Source organism: Myodes glareolus, chromosome 5, assembly GCF_982192425.1.
Source record: "Myodes glareolus chromosome 5, mMyoGla1.1, whole genome shotgun sequence".
NCBI classification, from domain to species: Eukaryota; Metazoa; Chordata; class Mammalia; order Rodentia; family Cricetidae; genus Myodes; species Myodes glareolus.
In genome coordinates, this window is record NC_142030.1 from 25,744,320 (window position 1) to 25,759,552 (window position 15,233).

General features: G+C 41.0%; 2 protein-coding genes across 5 annotated transcripts in view; one reads left to right on the forward strand and one right to left on the reverse strand.

Annotated features, from left to right (window-relative positions):
- Positions 1 to 5,042, forward strand: part of Sh3bp5 (SH3 domain binding protein 5) — a 65,622-nt gene extending 60,580 nt beyond the window's left edge. The window contains exons 6-9 of the mRNA XM_048421068.3: positions 480 to 522; positions 1,155 to 1,374; positions 3,116 to 3,376; positions 3,666 to 5,042. Coding sequence (XP_048277025.1) covers positions 480 to 522; positions 1,155 to 1,374; positions 3,116 to 3,376; positions 3,666 to 3,877 — 736 coding nt within the window. The 3' untranslated portion in view covers positions 3,878 to 5,042. The remainder of the gene's footprint in view (positions 1 to 479; positions 523 to 1,154; positions 1,375 to 3,115; positions 3,377 to 3,665) is intronic.
- A 1,922-nt stretch (positions 5,043 to 6,964) lies between these two features.
- Positions 6,965 to 15,233, reverse strand: part of Capn7 (calpain 7) — a 39,753-nt gene continuing 31,484 nt past the window's right edge. For 3 of the 4 annotated variants that reach the window (XM_048421064.3, XM_048421062.3, XM_087906177.1), the window contains 7 exons: positions 13,295 to 13,430; positions 12,750 to 12,825; positions 10,878 to 11,023; positions 9,833 to 9,895; positions 9,257 to 9,387; positions 8,216 to 8,308; positions 6,965 to 8,127 (listed from right to left, as the gene is read on the reverse strand). In XM_048421064.3, coding sequence (XP_048277021.1) covers positions 7,983 to 8,127; positions 8,216 to 8,308; positions 9,257 to 9,387; positions 9,833 to 9,895; positions 10,878 to 11,023; positions 12,750 to 12,825; positions 13,295 to 13,430 — 790 coding nt within the window. In that variant the 3' untranslated portion in view covers positions 6,965 to 7,982. The remainder of the gene's footprint in view (positions 8,128 to 8,215; positions 8,309 to 9,256; positions 9,388 to 9,832; positions 9,896 to 10,877; positions 11,024 to 12,749; positions 12,826 to 13,294; positions 13,431 to 15,233) is intronic. The other variant, XM_048421065.3, reaches the window with a different exon arrangement.

Consider the following 15,233-nt stretch of genomic DNA (forward strand, 5'->3'; position numbering starts at 1 on the left):
ACGAGAAATAGCTCAGACACCAAAGTTGCTATAAGTGCCAGCTTTTCTGTCTGACCCAGAGTCCAGGGGTCGTATCTCTTTCCTTGCCTGTCACCTCTGATTAGCTCACTAACACTTAGCCTTAATCACTGTACAAGAGGACCGATTTGAGGTTGAGGAAGTGGTGGTCCTGCTATGCCCAGCAGACAGGGAGTGGTATTGCTTTCTTCCAATTGGTCCCAGCAGAGGAAGCGTTTTCAGCAGCCTGTTCCTCAGTTCCATCTTTTTTATTGGTCAGTAGACCCGAGCAGTCTGCTGGGGTAGAAGGAACCAGGATGCATAGTTTCTAAGATTTTGAGATGGGAATGAAGAGGCCTTGGGTGAGCCAGGAGCTCTGCTGGCGTCTGTGTCGCTGCCATGGCCTAACCAGCTGTAGTGGATTTATCTATAGGAGTTGACCGTAAGATCATATTCTTACCATTTCTTCCTGTCTTCTGCAGGCCTTATTTTGAGCTCAAGGCAAAGTACTACGTGCAACTCGAGGTACGTGTGACCTTGGATTTGTCACTGTTTTGTCCTCCCCCCCCCCCCCAAACTCTAGTGTGGTGCAGGCCTTTGAATGACCCATGTGAGGAGAGGACAGAGAAACATGTTCCTCCACCTCAGTACTCAAGAGGTCTTGGGCGTTGTGTGTCATCTGGTGCTATTTGCTGCTCACTGCTCACTTTCACTGAATGGTACTAACTTATTCCATCTTGGTGTGAGTGCCTAAGACGAGCAGTCCCGGAAACTTCTATAGTAGAGTTCCCAGGCTCTCCATTTACTTCCAGAACCTTTGGGGACTGGGTCAGCAGTCTACACTGGAAGGGGCTCTACAGATGATTTCAAATATGGGACCAAGAACTTATCTGTGACCAAGTGTACTGTTCCTTCTCTGAGGGCTGCATTCCATTAATAACTGTTTCTGCATATTTTTGTGTCACATGGACCGGTGTTGAGATGATAGTGCTCTTCTTTACAGTGAAGATGGTTAGCCACAATAAAAGTAACTGGATCTTCCTTAGGTCATGTCTTGGGTGTTCTAGAAAGTTCTGTTGTAGTCATCTGTAGCCCCTCTCTCAATGGGGATGTACAGAGCCACTTTGGCTTACCAGGTCCTCCATCTTCCCAATCAGCAACTGAAGAAGACAGTGGATGACCTTCAGGCCAAGCTGGCCCTGGCAAAAGGCGAGTATAAGGCAGCCCTGAAGAGTCTGGAGAGAATCTCAGATGAGATCCACGAGCGCCGGCGTTCCAATGCCATGGGGCCTCGGGGCTGTGGCGTCGGGGCTGAGGGCAGCAGCATATCAGTGGAGAAGCTGTCTGGGAGCAAACCTGAGCCTGATGCCATTTCTGGTGAGTCTGGCCAGCAGGGACCACACAGCATATGTGATCTGCTTTCAGGGCCATCTTGTCCCACAGGCCCCGTCTTTTGCCCGTCACTAAAGAATTGGAGAGTTGGGCAGCCCTGCAGGCTCTCTGGTAACTTCTCATGATTTGTGGGACAGTGTTTGTTGGATTGCTACTGAATGTTAGCATTCCATGATCAAGCAGGTTTGGGAAATGTTCCATCTTTACCCTTACCCTTCTCAGAGGGTCTTAAGTTCACTTTAGAACGTTCAAGACTTTAAGACATTGAGGGAAGATTAAAGGGACCTGAGACCCAGATCTGATTCAGACCCCACTCTACTACGGGATGGAGTGGGCTAGCCGGGGTCTTGGCGTGTTAGCTGCTTCAGCTGTGTGGTGGGGATAGTGTCTTCTCTGCTGGGTAGAGTGGTCAGGAGGGTTGTGAGAAGTGACAGCTAGCAGCTCTCCCTGGGGTCTGAGCACATGGGTCTCTTCTGTCCAGGGATATCCTGTGCAGATAGAGGACTGACCTACTTTCTGTTAATCAGGAAAGCTACCCTGTGACAGTGAACACTGCAGCTTCTCTTTTCCTGTGGAATAATCCATTGTGGCTCTTAGGCGCCTTCCTCAGCTATTCTTTTTTATTTTCCTTATTAGTATTTTTAAAAATAATTTGTGCCATGAGTACTTTTCCTACATGTATCTACATATACCACATTCTTGCTTGGTGTTAGAAGAGGATACTGGATATTCTGGAATTACAGTTATGAGCTCCCATGTGGGTGCTGGAAATCAAGCCTGGGTCCTCTGGAAAAGCAGCAGATGCTCTTAACCACTGAGCCCTCTCTAGTCCCATCCTCAGTAATTCTTGAAGGCCATCAACAAAGGTTGAATCGCCAGGTTGAAGGGAAATGAAACTATAATGTAATCAATAGCTATGAATAAGTTGTTTTATATCACTTCATTAATCCTGTACATAAAGCATTTCAGCAGTCAGGTAGCTTGACAAGGCCACACAGTCAACAGTGGGGCCCAGATCTAAATTCAGTCTGTCTCAAGCAGTATAGTACTTATAACAACCCTCTCTGGAATGCTAGAAGACCATTTTTAAAGATGCCATAGGCATAATGGGAACTAGGAAGGATCTTAAAGTGAGAATGCAGGCTGAGAGGCTCTGAAAACAAGAATGGCGTGTCTCTGAGCCTTGGTTATTCTGGTGCACAAACAGGCACATCCAGAACACTGTAAATGAGTGTTGTTCTTTGTTGCAAACAGTGGTCTAGGCTGGCTTATGAGATCAAAAGTTACTACAGACATACATTCCATGCAGAGCTGCCCTTTCCAGTAACAACTACTGCTTATGCTGGAAGACCTTCAGTCTTCATTGTAAGATTGCCTCCGTAGGACACATCACAAAGGGCTAGTGTCTAAATTTATCTTCCCTTTTCTTCAGTGCTGGGAAGTGAAATCAGGCCTTTGTATATGCTAGACATGTGCTTTACCCTAGCTATCCCTTCTCTCAGTAGTACCTGCTGGCATAAAATTATAGAGCAGGAGTTAATTTTATTTCTAGAACATGGACTTTCTATTGGACCTAGCTGGAGGCTAGTCAGAAGGCTCAGGATGGTTGTAGAACCTGCACTCCATGCTGTGGGACTGCCTGCCAGCAGAGCGCTTGTTTGCAAGCCTTTAGGGACCTGGGCCATTTGTTAGCAGGCTCCATGTGACTGATGCTCTCTCACCACAGTGGCTTCCGAAGCCTTTGAAGATGACAACTGCAGCAACTTAGTGTCTGAAGACGACTCAGAAACTCAGTCTGTGTCCAGCTTTAGTTCAGGACCAACAAGTCCATCTGAAATGCCTGACCAGTTCCCTGCAGTGGCAAGGCCTGGCAGCTTGGATCTGCCCAGCCCCGTGTCCCTGTCTGAATTTGGAATGATGTTTCCAATACTGGGCCCTCGAAGTGAATGCAGTGGGGCCTCCTCCCCCGAATGTGAGGTGGAACGAGGTAAGTTCGACCCCTGACACTCTGCCTGGTCAGCTTCAATCATTACAGAATTTAGGCCCCGAGTCTCTCCTTAGAACAATCCCCTTGGAAGGTTCCTTGCTAGAGAGGTTTGCTTCCTAACTCCAAAGTGAGGATGATAAATCTCAGGATACACACTAAGGGATAAATACAGTGTGTCATCCAATGCTGGAGAACCCCTGAGATGCATGGTGGGTGGCAGTGGGAATTGTAGAGGGCTTAGGCGACTGGAACTGTCAGCTCTCATTCGGCAACCTTTGTGTCTCTACAGGAGACAGAGCGGAAGGGGCTGAGAATAAAACGAGTGACAGAGCCAACAACAACCGTGTTCACAGCAACAGTGGTGGTGGCAAGGGCAGGAGCCAAAGCAGCACATCCCCTGAAGGCCAGGCCTTGGGAACCCGTATGAAGCACCTCTCCCTACAGTGCTCAAAAGGAAGAGATGGGATTATCGCTGACATAAAAACGGTGCAGATTGGCTGACTCTCCCAGGGCTATGGCCCATGTGCAAATCACATTTATACATGAAACTTGAGAAACATCGTGCCAATACTCATTTAACATAAGCCAGATAGTATGCATTTACTCTAAACTGCACTAACCAAGTTTCAGTGACCTTGAGGGCTGAAGCATTTCCCTCTGGTAAGAGCTCTTGGGCTGGTGTTTTTCAGAGCAGAGCCATTGCAGGTAAACTGTGACCAGGGTCACAGCCTTTGCAGAATGTTCCCTTGTAGCGGCAGTGTAGAAGCAATAACTAGTTTCTGTGAAAGAACCCGAGTCAGGAGGGGAACTGGACACTTAACCAGACTGGGGTCACCAGCCTACATCTCTGTCCCCTCTATTTGGGGAAACTGAGATGTTCTCTCCATTATATCACAGGGCACCAAAATAATTTCAAAACTCACACAAACAGAAACTCAAGTGTTCAGAACACATTGTTTTGACCCAATCTCAAAAACAATGCCAAAAACACAATTTCATTTTCATCACCTCTGGTGCACAGAGAGGGATTTTTTTTTTTTTTAAAAAAGCATGTCTTCTGGGACACCCATTATAACCATTTCCTAGGAAAGGTACCATGAACTGCACTTTTTGGGGGTGGGAAAGGTGAATGAATGCCAATATGGGGATGGGGAATGAGGGAGCAGGGACATAGCATACGGGGTTTGTGGTTGTGGGAGGTTTACAGTCTAACCTTAGCCTGCCAGCCGAGGGGGTTTATTCTAGAAGTGCATGCCACTGTTCTATCTAGACTGAGACTATTTATGGTTTATGCTGCACCTAGTATTCTTTAGAGGGAGTAGGCATGTGCTGGCAGGGGCTGGGAAATAGAAACAGTGGATGTTATGCCAATAGTAGTGTGTTTAGATTCTTAGTGTTTATACTTATGCATATTTAGGGCACTGTATTTTATTTATCCTGTTTTATTGATTTGGCTTTTCTGAAGAAAGCAACTCCCCATTTCAAATTGTCTTTTAATTCTGTCACAGCTTGTATATTTTAGCCATGTGTGTATAGCTTCATACAATAGTGATTTCTTCTTTTTTATTGATGGATACAGTATCCTAATTACAAGGTTATTTTGTACTTGTTTTAATACCTTGAGGGTAATAAAAACTAAGAAAACTTTGTGACTTCTGCTGAGAAAGCCACTGTTGTCAGTTTTCCACTCTGGGACGTTCCTTGCTTTGTTGAGAAGCACCATGGGATGCTGTAGCATCTGCTCTCATTTCATCCTGGTAGTTTAAGCTCAAAATCCCAAGGTCTGGATTAGCATTCCACCTTTGGTGTTACAAAGGGGAGCATCGAGGAGAGACAGAGGCAGGCAGAAACAGGCCCAAGAAAAGAGGGTCTCTGCTTCACTGGTCAGTGTAGTCTCCTGGGGATGACTGGGGTGGGGAGTTACAATCCTGCAATATGGTTTCACCTGACTCAGTCTAGCTCTAAAGTGCTTTTTCTAATAGGAAGCTGAGAGTATTGGATTTTAATGTATATGCTACACACTGAAATGTGTTGTAGGATGACATCCTAGCTAGCTTTGCCCATTACTGTTAGTCGCTTTCAACTGCTCTGCTGTCTGCAGCCGAGACATTACCTCAGAAATGTTGACAGGATGGGAAAATGAGTAAAGCTGTGTACTCTAATGTTCAGGATCCACCACAGGATCAAGTACCTGTCACCCTGAATGTTGGTCCTTATATCTGCCTTTTAAGTTGGAGTCACATGGTAAAATCTCATGAGCATTTATGGCAGATGGATTTTCTTATGTTGGGAAGCATAGCACTATATCCCTTACTTGAGCACTGGGGCTTCATAATCTGGCTTCTCCCGACCCCATCAGTCTGCCACCTGCTTGTCTCCTACATCAGAAAGGGAATGCATGACCTCTGACCCTGGCTCCTGTCTCACATCACTTCCTCTCATGTGTCCAAGTGAGACACAACAGTGTACCATCACTGTTATTTTGACTTCTTTACGCTCTTCTTGTTCGTCTTTGTGGTCACCATGTCTGAAATTCAGCTACTAACCAATTTCAGTTTTTGGCCCTCTTGGGACTTCCCCCCCCCCCCCCCAAGGTGACCACAAACCATGTACTACTAATTTTAGGATATAACCTTTTCTGGATAATTTCCTTTTTTGTGTCAAGGGGGAGTTTCTTGAAGCTCAGCATCTATGCATGTACTGAAATGAGATAACCTGAGCCATCCCCTCCCTCCTCTCACTAGCAATTTCTAATTTTTCCCTTTTTTAAAAAATCTGTTCCACTATTGTGCTTCTGATTCAATAAAATCACCTTCCTACAACACAGATCCAACTGTCAATGCCAGCCTGCTGTCCCCACATAGAAAGCAGCGGGGCTGCGGGATTGTAGGACTAGTGCCTACACTTGATTTAGCCACTGGGAAGATTAAAAAGAGTATGCATGATGAGTAAATTCATAATGAAAACATAATCCCTGGCTGTTTTTCTTTTCTGTATTTGAAGCTTCCAAGTTCAAATGGCAGTTCTTGAAATGTGTGTGTGTCACTGGTCCAGTCTTACCGTAGACTAGTGGACTCTCCATGGAGCTTGCTTACACGAATCAATACTGTTTACATATAGGTCTTCTCCACTGGGTTTTTGTTTTTGTGCTATTGGGGACTGAACCCAGGACCTTGGGCATGCTAAGTGCTGTGCCAATGAGCTGCCTCTCAGCCTTCTATTAGGTTTTTCAATGCAAAAATTAACCCTTATCCTCACATTTCAAGTTTATATGGCTAAATCAAAAGTCCTAAGAGTTTAGTTAAGTAAAATTTCATTGATAAAGACCTTCCAACTACTGAATTAAGATATCCTTGAAGCACAGGCTTTTAATCCCAGCACTCAGAAGGCAGAGGCGGGCGGATCTCTGAGTGGAGGCCAATCTGGCTTAGAGAGTTCCAGGACAGGCTCCAAAGCAACACAGAAACCCTGTCTCAAAACTTTAAAAAAAGAAAAAGAAAAAATCGTTGAAGCATCTATTTTCAATATACATCTGTCTTTTACAAAAAACCACAGTAGATTAATTCAAGTTCTGGAGGTTAAACTATATAGTTTCCATAAGTATAAATATTTTATTTCAATTAAAGGCAGTAGAAATAGTTTTGATAATTATAAAGTAGAGACAGTAACAGATCCCATTCTATTTTTCAGAATTTTAAAATCTTGAGCATCATTCTGTATTGTTATGTAAACAAATGGGAATTTACACAACACTAATTCCTGGTAACTCACTTTTTATGAATGCTGTATAACTCGATCACCACATACTAAAGTCTCAAGGACTCTCCAAATTCCTGTTACGAAAGCACCAACTACGGAGCAGTTTAAAGCTCTATACACTAAACTTTAACATTTCCAGTCTCAGATTACTACATTTCACCAACCTGCTAAGAATTTAAAAATGGCAACAATAAATATACCTCAGTTCTCTCTCTACAATGAATTGATGTATCTAACACTGAGAACCTTCATTCTTAAGCCTGAGCATCTTCATGCTAAGCTAAATGGTACTTTTTAAAGCTTTATTCTTTCATAACATCTAGGCAACAAACATTTAAACACACAATGGAAAATTCGAATTAGTTATAATGGCATGATTCATTTGGTAATTAGTTGCCTCAGATGTATGGTGGGATTCAACATGAACAGGTTAAACTTACGTGCTCTGTAAAAACGGGAAACATAATGTAAGTATTTCAAGATACTAAAATAGCCTGCTCTTGCACTCAGTGGATCTGTGGCCCTTGTTGTCCTCATCTTGTTTCAGTTCCTTTGTCCTGTTAGCAAAAGCATCTCACAGTGATAGCTGAATCTAATCTGTAATCATATAATTTTTATACAAAGTTAGCCCCTAAATACATGCCAACTCTGTATGCACAAAACCATGTAAACAGTACTTGTAAGTGATTATGTACAGTTCTTAGCAAACAGCATGACAAGTACCAGGTTTCACTGTAACATGTCTTTGATTGAATTGCATTCGGATGATTTACCATCATAATTTGTCTCTGTCTGAAGAGCTGATGACTGCAAAACATAGAATCCAGTAATAGCTGAGATTTCTCTATCACTGGAGTTGTGTTGTCTTGATGGGGACAGTACTATTAAAGTCCAAGAAAAAAGGTCCTTCTTGTTTAGGCAAAAAAGTACTTGGGATGATATTAAAGATTCCAGCAGGTATATTTTCCAATTCTAAGTAGCAAAATCCACACCTATATTGAAGGAAAATGAGAATAAGGTTATTATGTGACCATAATGTCACATAAAGTGTACACTGAACACACACAAAATGCCAGTTACCTATAGTCACCACTAGATTTCCTCTGAAAGCCATGAGGACCAGGATCTCCAGTTATGGAAACTGCTACCACCTCAAATCCAACACTGTATTGCCTAGTATTAGAAATCAAATAGCACTGCTATGTTAGTAAACAGTTTAAAAGACACTGTAAAGTATAGGTGAGCTACTAAAGTATGTATGTGTGTGCTCCACTCTTTACCAACAAGAAAGCACTCTAAAACTCTGCATACTGTTTTTACTCACAATTTCTATCTAGTTTTAAAATGGAATCCATAAAGACTAATAATGCATCAAGCTTACCTTAACACAGACTTTTGCTTTTTGTGACAGGGTCTCAGAAAGTAACCCTGACTGTCCCAGAATTCACTATGTAGACCAAGCTGGCCTTGAACTCGGATCTCTCTGCTTCTGCCACCTGAGTGCTGAATTAAAGGCATTGTGCCATCACTCCCAACTAGATTTTTTTTTAAACTACAGGCTCCCAAGGGAATAATATAAAAGATAAAACATCATTTAACAAATTTCTAAATGAAAGACTGTCATTGTGACTGACAGAAAATCTACAGAACAGAAGAAAGCCCTCAAAATCTAAATTCACAGAATAGTTACTGTGTGGCTCGTACGGCATTCCAAGACACACTCATTCACAGGAAAAAAATGCTGAACTGCATTTCATACCAGATATCATCTGTATTATATTCTAAAAGTTATTGTTTACTTTTAACATCTAGTCTGTAATCTAGAACTGACTTTTAGGCCTGGTGTGAGATAGGTGAAATTACTATCATACATGGACACTTACTAAGGGCGACCTCCCCTTTCTAATGCCGTAATTATCAAAAATCCTTTGCCTATGTTTGCACAGATTTGTTTCCAAATGTTCCCTTAAGGTCAGTTTTGATATATCTTCATTAATTTAAAACTAAGGATTCTAAGTTAATAAAAACATAGCTCAGTGCTAGAGTGGTTGCTGACAAACACAAAGCCCTAGGGTCATCTGCAGCACAAAAGAAAAAAAAAGGCAGCTACAAATCACAAACCTTGGTCCTCTCAGTTCAATCAGTAACGGTCCAGTTTTATCTATATGGAATTGGTAGATGGGGTTATTTTTGTGAGTCTCCTGAAAATTTCCACATCCTCCGGCACTCTGACCACTCCACTTTCCATTAATCTATAAAATAAAGTTTGTCATAACAAAATTTCACATTCTGATTCCACCCCAGTTTTAACGTTTCTCCAATCTTTGACACTGACAGCCTGTCTTCCTTCAGCCAGGTTGCTTTACTATACACAGCCTCTCACTCAGTTAAATTGTTCTCCCTACCAGGAATTCTCTCTTAGACTCTTCTGCGTATTTATTTTACCCACACTGCAAACTATTTTCAAATTCTCTTTCAGTTCATCTAAGTGGAATTCTGATAAGCAAGGCTATCCTAATCCTGTCTCTAGAATTACTTGTTTTCTATTTCTATAAAAACAATGTTGCTCACCGATCTTTTATTCTAACCAAAATAAGCAAACACTTTTTCCCTTTATTTCTGTAAAATCCCATAAAGTGTTTCAATGACAATGAAATGGATTTCTAAAAAGAGATTACAACTGACAGACTTTCTTACCCGTTTTGATAAGGTATATGGTGAAGGGATCTTCGAAAAAGTAAAGCTGCACGCTGAATATACCTAGATTTAAAAACATGGTAAGGCCCACCAAAGATTATTCTGAGAAATGTCACAGGAATTAATCACAATGATTAAGGGAATACACTGGATCTATTCTACAGCTAAAATACTAGTTGGGATCAAGTAGAACTTAGGTAACCAGGAACTAGAGGATTCTGGCTTAGTCTGTTACTGTGTGTGACTCAGGACAGTTTTACCAGCCTTAGTTTCTGCAACTGGGGAACGAAGCTCCCAACATCTCTTTTATCATTACAAATTCATTCAAGTTTCTGGGTGGTAGTGGCACATGCCTTTAATCCCAGCACACAGGAGGCAGAGGCAGGAGGATCTCTGTGAGTTCAAGGACAGCCTGGTCTACAAGAGCTAGTTCCAGAACAGGCCCCAAAGTTACAGACAAACCCTGTCTCGGGGGGGGGGGGGGGACAAAACATTCCATTCAAATTGAACTTCTTACATGTGACAAATCTATGTACAACTGAAGGACAGTGACCTTTGAAGCAATATAAGTAAACAGTTGAAAACTGTTTTCTGGAGGCTTAAGGTGAGGTTTCAAGCTGGCTTTGAACTTGAGATCAAGTTTTACAGGTGTGTGCTGCCATCATTGTGCCCTACTGAAAGTTGCCATTTAATTGCACTTATTAATCCAATATACCACATTACCTCAGGAATAAACAATCACTATGAAGTGTGTTCACTCAAAATGTTATTCAAAGTAAAGTACAATTTACATTTTTAAGGAAGCATAATTATTTAATAAACATACAAAAACAAAATGATTTTCAGAAATAATTCTTTTCTCTAGCACTTTAGAAGCTGAGGTAAGAGTATATGAATTCAACACCAGCCTGCGCTACATAGTCCTTGAAGCCACACATAGCAAGACTATCTCAAATGGCCTCACTTATAAAGCAGAACATGGCACAGACCCTTATTACTGTGTTTTGTCACTGGATGGCTGGTTCATGGTTGGTTAATTTCTTACCCGGACTGTGTAATGAATTGTGTTCTGTTTCTCATACTGAGAAACCACTAAGGTAAAGGTGTGAGTCCCGGGCGTGGTCAGCTTTATCTTAGTCAGGTAATGAGGACTGTTGATCCGAATCCCATCAATGTATGGAGGTGGGTCAGCTGCATACACATCGAGTTTATAGAAAAGATTTTCAGAGCCAGGATTAGCTTCCTTGGAGGTTAACATTTTTTTAAAGACACAAAAAGTTATATAAAGACATCTATTTAGCCCCACCCAGAACTAAATAAACCTTGGAAGATGTAAAATCAGTTTCTTAAAGTCCCTCTTAACTACTAATCTTATCTTCCTTTCACTAATGATTTAGTGGGGCTTTTTACAAAGGGGGTTTTGTTAACAGTGATTTGTGTGTGTGCACATGTGGAGGTCAGAGGGTAACTTGAGGGAGTCAGTCTCCCCTTCCACCATATGGATTACAAGGATTGAATTAAGGTTGTCAAACTTGGCAGCCAACATCTTTCTCAACAGCCCATGGGCTAAGTTTTTAATCTGTGTCTGTTTATTTTGTTAATGGAGAGCAAAAATACCTGATCTAGTGTGATGAAAATAAAACTGTAACCCTAGAAGTATCCTGAAAAATCACTACACATAAAAAAGGGAACACTGTTTAACTAAGAAACAATAAAAAAAAACCTTTAGTTTTAAAAGTAGATAATAAAATGTATTTGATATTATAAAGCCATATAAAATTCTCCTGCATGGAATTTCTTTTTTTAGTTATATAATGATTAACATTTGAAAACAGCTAGTTTGACTTGATGACCTCTGGACCTTACATGTCATGCCAGTTGCAAAACTGAGATACTGACTACTATGGTTTAGTGCCTTCCATAACCGGTGTAATAGTGAAGAATTCATATTTTCCTTTATGACTGAACAAAGAAAAACATCAACTCATTCTGATCCTCTCTAGAGCTACCTTTCGGACTGGTCTGTTCTTGTCAAGGTCAACAATGACTACCAGATGTTAAGTCCAACGGTATCTTCTCTGACCTCTCAGACAGCTTAGGTTCTATCAAACCTCACTATATCATCAATTGTTTTATCAAGCATCCTGATCAAGTTTTCCAGTAATAGTACCAACTCCTTTGCCCAGCCTCAAGAACCTAGGGATCAGTCCTGGGCATTCAACTCTATCTACAGCCCTCTCCAAATATGGTTTGTACAGTACAGGCTTCAAACGCTACCTATATGCCTCTGCCTCATCAATCTGCACCTCAAGTCCTTAACCTGCCTTATATTCCTGCTCAGAAATCCTTGGAATCCTAAGCTGGAAGTCATATTACCTCAAACTTAACAAGCCAAAAATTAACATATGATTTTACTCTATAACATAAATCTGCTTCCTCCTTGCATCTGACCAATTCTTATCCGCCTTATTAACTATTACACCTGATTCCAGGGTCCTTACTGAAATACATATCTGTCCTTTTTACCTTACACAACAACAACCCAAGGTCAAACCATCATTTCTCAAGGAAAATTGCTTCATTTTGGGCTGTAACTAACAAATGTTGAGAAGAAACTCAATACTTTTTAAACACAAAATCAAGCCATGTCATCTTCCCTCTGTTCTCTTTTGGGCGGTTTGTAGACTTTTGCACCTCTTAGAAATCAAGTTCTAGTGGTATGTACAAGAACATATAAACCCAAATTCCAAGAATCTCAAAATTAAAAACAAGACCTAAATACCCAAGCTGTTTTGCTATTTTATTAGCCTAACAGCATAATCATCATTGATTTCTACATGTCACCTATATACAAAGTCTTTCCTCTTCAACTCAATATAGAAATAAGAGCATTCAATGTCTGCTCAGCAGAACTTACCTGGGTAATAGACTTTCTTGCCATCAGTCTTGTACACAACCATTGTGATAAACTCACGGTTATTTGCAAAGTCATCCTAAAATCACAGAGAACACAAGGTGGTTAGGAAAACGGACTCCGGATGTTCTCTATTCTAAATGCCTACTGAACTCATTTTCAAGAACACTCAGCTACTTAGTTCTATAGGAGCCATGCTTTTCTGAATAAATGACTATGTGAATGATTACGATTACAGTAAACCTTTCTACAATCAAAACTAATGATCCAACATTTCCAAATCCCTTCCAGAATAGTCTAGCTTAATATTCATAAATTCCAAAGTATGTATCAACCCTTATGTTCTCATTGAAAAGCAAACTTCTCCTTCAGAGAAATCTGATTAAGACTTTAGTGTATAATTTTAAGGAAATTGACCTGGTGATAACAATCATTTACTTGAGAAAACATTTTCAGACCTTCTATATACATGGAACTAACTATGGCTCTAACAATTATATTTGAAAAAATTTCTATGAGGTGAATGTGGCATTAGAAGGTATCCGTACCTTGTCTGTTATGTGTCTACTAAGCAAAACCCAAACTGCAGCACCCCCTTGTGGACACTGCACCTCCAGTTTGTACTGGGGATTGTTGGCCAGGCTATAAGCATCTTTCACAGGTCCTTGTTTAGCATCCCAAGAACTAAAAGAAAAAATCAACAAATGACAGCAATGATTAAATTTCCCATAAAGCTATTTTTAAACTTTTTTAAAAAAGTTAATCTATTTTGATATTTACTTCTTTATTATTTTATGCATATGAATATTTGGTCTGCATGTATCTATGTGCATGATATGTGTGTTTGGTGCCTGAGGAGATCAGAAGAGGGCATCAGATCCTCTGGAACTGGAGCTAACATGATTGTAAGCCACTATGTGGGTGCTGGGAAATGAACCTGGGTTCTCTATAAGACCAACAAAAACTCTTAACTGCCGAGCCATCTCTCTAGTCCACAACTAAACTTTTAAATACTACTGGCAATGATTCAGGCCTTTAATCCCAGCACTTGGGAGACAGAAGCAGGAGGATCTCTGAGTTCGAGGCCAGCCTGGTCTAGAAGAGCTAGTTCCGGGGCAGGCTCCAAAGCTACGGAGAAACCCTGTTTTGAAAAAATTAAATAAAGTAATGAGTTTCCTTCTGCATTGCTGGGGGAATGTAAGCTGGTACAACCCCTTTGGATGTCAGTGTGGCGATTTCTCAGAAAATTAGGAAACAACCTTCCTAAAAACCCAGTAATACCACTTTTGGGTATATATCCAAAAGATGCTCAATTGTGCCACAAGGACAAGTGCCCCTCGACCAAAGAATGGATAAGGAAAATGTGGTACATTTACACAATGGAGTACTACACAGCAGAAAAAAATAACGACAGGTTGAATTTTGCAGGAAAATGGATGGAGCTAGAAAACAATACTTTGAGTGAGGTAACACAGACACAGAAAGACAATTATCACGTGTACTCACTCATAGGTGGTTTTAAACATAAAGCAAAGAAAGCCAGCCTACACGCCACAATCCCAGAGAACTTAGACAGCAATGAGGACCCTAAGAGAGACATACATGGATCTAATCTACATGGGAAGAAAAAAGTAGAAAAAGACAAGATCTCCTGAGTAAATTGGGAGCATAGGAACTTGGGCGAGCTTGAAGCGGGGAGGGGAGAAGCAGGGAGGGGAGCAGAGAAAAATGTAGAGCTCAATAACTATCAATAAAAAAAACAGGAAAAAAAGTGATGTGCTTCAAATGCAAATAAGCTATCAAAAATTTTTTTAAGTATTTTTTCTTTTTAAAAATTATTTCACTTTATTTTATATACATTAGTATGAAGGTGTCATATCCCTCCCTAGAATGGAGTTACAAACATCTGTGAGCTACCATGTGGGCGCTGAGAATTGAACTCTGTCCTCTGGAAGAACAGCCAGTGCTCTTAACCACTGAGCCATCTCTCCAGCCCTAATTAATTATTATTTTTCAAAACAGGTTTCTCTGTGTAGCCCTGGCTGTACTGGAACTCACTATGTAACAGGTGGGTCTTAAAGGTGTGGACTACCATTGCTACACATGGTAGTAACTATCAGAATTTTTTTTTTGTTTCATCCTGTAAAAAGTTTTTGGTGTAATAAACTAATATCGAAAAAATGTCTACTAGGAAAACCAAAAAGAGGGGCTGATGGTCCTCCTGAATTGATCACTGTATTTAAAAATTTTAATGTGGAGAATAGGCACTGGAGAGACAGCTTGTCGTTACGAGCATGTACTGCTCCTATAAATGACCTGAGTTCAATTCCCAGAACCCATTTTGGGTGACTCACAGCGGCCTGTAACTCCAGCTCCTGAGAACCCAACATCCATCCTCTTCTGGCTTCCCAGACACATGCACACATGTGCAAACCCCATTTCTCATTTGCCACATAAATTTTAAAATTTTTAAATCTTTCAAATGTA